At 39.2% G+C, this 6894-nt stretch overlaps 1 protein-coding gene across 1 annotated transcript; it reads left to right on the top strand.

Annotated features, from left to right (window-relative positions):
• Window positions 1-4230: 4230 nt before the first annotated feature.
• On the top strand, window positions 4231-6017 carry LOC111920581 (zeatin O-glucosyltransferase). The gene has a single exon (XM_023916166.3). The coding sequence runs from the start codon at window positions 4338-4340 to the stop codon at window positions 5790-5792; it is 1455 nt and encodes a 484-aa protein (XP_023771934.1). The 5' UTR covers window positions 4231-4337; the 3' UTR covers window positions 5793-6017.
• The last annotated feature ends 877 nt before the right edge of the window (window positions 6018-6894 follow it).

Genomic DNA, 6894 nt, shown 5'->3' with positions numbered 1-6894 from the left:
CACTCGAGGCCCTCGTAGCACAAAGCAAACAACATTCGGACAAAAGGAAACAATCTCAAGCGACTCTGTCCTCGTAACAGGAACTGCACTAGCATACAATGCTAAGCTCATACTATCAGGCATAACCTAGTCAGGCTATCCTACTGTTGTCTACTCAATTCTAGCATGCAGTTTTCCATACACTGAGGCACATAAAGTAGGCACATATGGCATCACTACTAGATCCTTAGGCCTATTCTAGCATGCTGTTCTACTAAAACTGATAAACATAACATAAGTTTGTATGGGTACCTTGTGGAATCCTTACTTGAGCTCGGCCGGTCGCGCACATCACACACTTTGTTCCTTCTTAAAACTCTTTACTTAGCTTTTAGAAAACATTTTCTTCTTTAAAATCTTTTAATCCCTTGATTTGAGTTCAGACACCCCCGAAGGTGTGTCCGAATCCCTTAAACAGGGCTCTGATACCAACTTGTAACGTCCCAAAAATACAAGCCAAAAATTTCATTTTTAAAACATATACTTAGTAAAGCATTAGAAATAAAAGCGTTCATCGATCATAACATTTCATAAAAGATATAACATGTCTGGAAAACATTTTCATAAACATAATAATGTCAGAGTACAAATCCCCAGGAAGATATCATAGTGCGGAATACGAGGCATGTGTGTGATGGGCCGCTACCGCGCCAACTCCATCCCCTTCGAAGAAGAGGTACCTGAAACCAAAACTGAAAACTGTAAGCACGAAGCTTAGTGAGTTCCCCCATAATACCTCATACCATACAAACATACAATGAACAGCTACGAGATACGGTCCTCGCCCACACTCCGCTAGCTGGGAGATAAGGGCCTCGCCCACACTCCGCTATCTAGGAGGTACGGGCCTCGCCCATACTCTGCTATCTGAGAGATACGGGCCTCGCCCACACTCCACTATCAGAGAGATACGGGCCTCGCCAACACTCAGCTGCTAATCCATAACATACAAGTATCACACAGACAACGAGTATAGTCAAATCTATCATACTGGCATATATCATAATCAAACTCAACCATGAGATACGAGCTCTGCCCACACTCTGACACTAGCATAATGTCTATATGGGCCGGCCTTGGTGCCTTAGACCCGTTACTACTGGAAGGAAACTCACCTCGAAGAGTAGCTACCGAAAGTCCGACTGCTAGACGTCTGGCTGCTGTACCGGTAATCCTCCGGCTACAAACCCATAAACATAGATTAGCCACTCATAAATATCCTTAGGTCAATTGACTGACCCATCCCTGGTCCAAGGTCAACTCCTTGGTCAAGGTCAACTCCCAGTTGACTGGACTCGCCGAGTCGTGGCACAAACTCACCGAGTCCTTCTCCTACTAACCCGGTCCTACTCGCCAAGTCCCTCTTTCCACTCACTGAGTCACCCTTGACTCACTACTCGGGACTATGGAACCGATTCGTGATCCGACTCGCCAAGTCCGAGAGCAACTCACCGAGTTCCACGAGCAGATCTCCTACTCGCTTCCAATCCTCACCAGAACATTCCGTAAGAGGATTTGGGGTTTTGGGACTACGTTACTCTGCTAATTCTGCGTGCAGATACGAAGGGTTGGACCTTCAACACTTAAACCCCTCTTACTCAGAGAAAGTTCATATGACTCGCCGAGTTTGAAGAACAACTCGGTGAGCTCCAGGCAATCTTCATAGGACTCGCCGAGTTGTTCATCCAACTCGCCGAGTCTAAGACCATCTTCATAGAACTCGCCGAGTCCCTTCGACCCACTTCCCATACAGACCAAAACTGAGACATGCAACGCTTCTAACCTATAAATATATGCTCCTAGGGCATGCTTATCACGTAAAGTTGCAAACTTTACGTGCATGCATGGCCCTATAAGCTCAAGAAGGCAAATCCAAGCTCTTTAAGGGGTCATACACTCAATAGGGACCTCAATAACCCCAACCACAGAGACTTTATACTTCTAGGATGTCCATAAGATCCCAATCTGAAGTCCTTTCAGAACTTAAAGCATAAATACATGGAATTTGAGGTTTTAGGGCTGGAAACCACTAATTTGGGACAAAAAGGGGATCTAATGAACTAATGATCAAGGTAAGAACTTTTCTACCTGAATGGAAGCTTCTCACAGTCTAGATTTCGGATCTACCTCCCCTCCTTGCACACTTCAACCTCCTCTTCCTTCCTCTAAGCTCCAAACCTTCTCCACAAAGCCAAAATCACTCTCAAGAACAATATGGGGGCTAAGGTTTTTTCTACAGTTCTCTGGAAGTGTTAGGGACTAAGGAGGCCAAGTTAGAGCGTTTAAATAGGGTGCAAACGCCCAGATTAGGGTTTTTGTCCAAACAGGGTCTACCCGCCGAGTACGGGGACCGACTCGCCGAGTACAAAGTTCAAACCCCGCACCTTATCCCGCTCCTACTCGGTGAGTTGGTCCTTCAACTCGCCGAGTCCAAGGCAAAAATGCATAAATTTAAAATATTAATCACAAGGAGTACGTACCAGGAACCAGGTGCTACACTTTCGTTCGTCTACTTGTAGGCATTCTTCCGACTAAACGTCAATTGTGGATAGTTGTGGAAGGACTAATAGAGAGTTGTGGAAGGACTAAAGATATTTCAAAGAGGCCATCCAAAATATGCGTATCGACACAAAATAACCATATAATAATAACAATAATACAGAGACCATTCTTCCCAAAAATCCTGCAGTTTACTGTTAAAACTTTTCACAATCTTAATATATATATATATATATATATATATATATATATATATATATATATATATATATATATATATATATATATAACAATTAATGAAATGTTTTTTATTTTTAATTAGATTTTATGTTTAGTGTTAATTTAAAAATTATAAATCATAAAAAAAATTATTTAAAAAATAAAAAAACATAGTAAGGGAAGTTATTCTCACCCATTCCTTTAGTTTTAGATGAGGGAAAGGAAAGTAAAGGAAATGATGGTATGACCCACAAAAAATGAGGTAACTTTTATCCCACTCCTTCCAATCTTATAAATCGGAATTTCAAAATCTTAGTAAAATGTGCAATATAATTAAATTTTTGATTTCCTTTTTTAGAAGATATATGTTGTCTTGTCTTCTCATCATTATATATTTCTTATGTATAGTTCATGTCTAGTTTGGTGAGGCTTGTTTTCTTCCGCTCTATATGAGGTTTTGGTCTAATAATCTCAAATGGTCACGCAATCTTATGTGATGAAAGTTTGGAAAATTGACTTAAAAGCTCAGCAAAGTTTCCAAACCATTTAAAAAATTTCAATCATGTTTTGTCTGTTCAAAAAAACTCAACGAACTTAACTTTTTGTCTAAAAAGTCCAACAAAGTTCCAAACCGTTCAAAAAATCCCAATTTTGTTTTGTTTAAGTTCATTGGGTTTTTTTTGAACAGTCAAAACATGATTGGGGTTTTTAAACGTTTTGGAAACTTTGTTGGTCTAACAAGTCATTTTCCCTATACGGTAATAAGCCACGTCATCTATTTCTCTTATTTGACTTTCAGGAAAATGTAACTTAGTTGGACTTTTTAGACAAAATATTAAGTTCGTAGGGTTTTTTTGGATAGACAAAACATGATTGAGGTTTTTTGAACAGTTTGGAAACTTCATTGGACTTTTAAGTCATTTTCCCATGAAATTTTTTAGAAAGGATTGGTTTACTCGAGCATTTCTTTTGAGTAATTAAGTTTTGTTTTGTACATAATAAATGTATTTTTGAAAATTTAATATAAAATAACAAAAAATGAGGGTTTTTTAATCAAAAATAAAAATTATAATTTTTTTTTTGAACCGGCAAATACAAATATACTAATCTACTCCTAAACTAACACCTAATTCCACCTATGTTCACGACGGGACTTGAACCCTTGACCTCAAAGAGGGAGGGCACCCTGCGACTAATCTTCGTAAAGATATAGTTCCGCCATAGTTATTCAATTTTTTCGTTATTTTAAAAAGACATTCTTAACGGCATTCAGTCACAACACCAAAAAGTTAAAAAAAAAAAAAAAAAAAAAAAATCAAGCAACTTAATCGTTGACAAACGTACAGTGTTTCAGCATCATTATTTAGCTACCTATTTATATTAGTATTAAAATATTATGCATGGTATTCTAGATGTAATGGTTGGTCAATTCTTAATATATTCAGTTGACACATGTGAAATTCATCTATCAATTATTGTTTTCCGTGATAGGAAGGAAACTTGTCAAATAAATACTATCTTTCTCCATTTAAAAACCGCCAAAATAATACACACATCTACAGACGGAGCTCTCGATATCCATGGTAACACCTACAATGGCTGCTGACCTGAATAAGGTGGTCGTAGTGATGGTTCCACTACCATTACAAGGCCACCTAAACCAGCTCCTCCACCTCTCCCGCCTTATCGCCACCAACAACATCCCAGTCCACTTCGTCTGCACCACCACCCACGGCCGCCAAGCCAAGCTCCGGATCCAGGGATGGAACCCCCACACCATCTCCACCATTCACTTCCACGACTTCCCTATCCCTCCCTCCTCTTCTCCTCCTCCTCCTCCTCCCAACCCCAACTCCACCAACAACTTCCCTTCTCATCTCCAACCTTTATGCGAAGCCGCCACCCAACTCCGCCACCCCGTAGCCTCCCTCCTCCGTAAACTCTCCCCAACCACCCACCGTCTCGTTGTTATCCATGATTCTCTAATGGGTTCTGTCGTTCAAGACTTCGTTTCTCTTCCAAACGCTGAATCATATACTTTTCATACAGTATCAGCATTCGCTATTGCTTTATACACTTCCAAGAAAGTTAGAGAACAAATCCAGGAGTTAGTCGAACCAGAGGATCTTACAAATGACCTCCTCTCATTCGAGGGTTGCTTCACTTCGGAGTTCAAGAAATTCATTTCACTACAACACGAGTATACAAAACTAAGCTCGGGCCGCATCTACAACACGTGTAAAGTCGTGGAGCAACCAGTTCTGGACCTACTTGAAACAGAGGCAAGAAATCGAAACAAGTTACTTTGGGCTCTTGGACCCTTTAATCCTGTGGACATAAAAAGGTCAACAGTAGTCACGAAAAAAGATGGTGGTCCAGTCCACGTCGACAGATGCCTCAAATGGCTTGACAAACAAGCATCGAACACCGTGATCTTCGTTTCTTTCGGGACAACCATTTCATTCTCCCATGAACAAGTTCTCGAGATTGCAACCGGGTTGGAAAATAGCAACAGAAAGTTCATATGGGTGTTAAGAGATGCAGATATAGGAGATCATCATATTGAGTTCAATGATGAAATTAAACGTCGCTTGGAACTTCCAGAAGGGTATGAAGATAGAGTTAAAGATAGAGGCATGGTGGTTAGAGAATGGGCACCCCAGTTAGAGATCTTGGCTCACCCATCTATCGGTGGATTCATGAGTCACTGTGGTTGGAACTCATGCATGGAAAGCATTTCTATGGGTGTCCCAATAGCTGCATGGCCTTTACACTCCGACCAACCAAACAACGCCGTTTTGGTAAGCAAGATTCTTAAAGTAGGTTTCCTGGTGAAAGAATGGTCCTCCCGGCGAGAGCAGGTTGTGCCAGCAGTGGCGGTGGAGAAGGCGGTGATGAGATTGATGGGTTCGACAGAAGGGCAGGAGATGAGGAAGAGGGCGGTGGTTGTAGGCCGCCGAGTTAGAAAGTCGGTGAGAGATGGAGGCGACGCTCGGATGGAGCTGGAATCGTTCATAGCTCACATAGCTCGATAATTATGACTTCGTTTGTCAGGTGTCATCAAAATTGATTAAAATAAATAACCGTTCTTGTTTGTCGTCGAGCGGTATATGGTGTTGAAGTGGTTTTCTTCCAACACGTACCAAGTGTTTGAAGGTTTAAGTAACAAGTACTTAGTACTGTAGCTTAGATGAAATATATTGGAGAGTGTGTTATTGTTCTAGATAATCAAAATTAATTAAAAGCAGGGTCCTCTCAAACTACTCTCTCTTAAATTTCTACTTTTTCTAACATATTTAATGTTTTACTGTTTCAATATATAATGTGGCACGATGTATTACAAGGCCTAAATCCTAAACTCGATATAAAACTAAATGAGTTGATAAGATACAACATGGTGATTAACCGGATCAAATTATGCAAACTTATCTCAACCCATTTAGATTTCAATCTCACACGAACAGGACACAATGATACAACTCGTTTGACACCCCTAATTAAAATAGGTAGCAGAGGAATCATTTTTTGCACTTTTTTTTTTCTATGGTTGGGGTGACAAATTAGATGGAGGGTCCGGCCGCCACCAAATGTATGTCGGCACTCGGCACATCCCACTGCATGAAGGAGGCCGACGTTGTACTCAAAATCTCGTCTACTTTAGCTGTAGATTGTCAAAGTGATTTTCATTATAAATGTGTACCTTTCATGTCCGAGACAGGTCCACTTCAATTCGGTGAACATGACCATCACTTTTGACATCGGTTTTTCTTCTATTTAGATCTTTCCATTATATACCAAATTATTTGATGTGTCATTGATAAAGGGTCTTCTTATATATATATATATATATATATATATATATATATATATATATATATATATATATATATATATATATATATATATATATATATATATATATATATATATATATATATATATATATATATATATATATATATATATATATTCATTTGTGATTTCATGCATTTATTTGTAGAGAAAATGATAAATTTTTACGCACAATCAACATGAATATGCTTTTTCTCTTTAATTGAAATTAAAGACGTAAAAATTTATCATTTCTCCACAATTGAATACATGGAATCACAAATAAATATACTTTGTTCTCGCGTT

Source organism: Lactuca sativa, chromosome 5, assembly GCF_002870075.4.
Source record: "Lactuca sativa cultivar Salinas chromosome 5, Lsat_Salinas_v11, whole genome shotgun sequence".
Lineage (NCBI taxonomy): Eukaryota > Viridiplantae > Streptophyta > Magnoliopsida > Asterales > Asteraceae > Lactuca > Lactuca sativa.
Note: the sequence above shows the minus strand (reverse complement) of the source record. Positions and strands in the feature narration are given on the sequence as shown.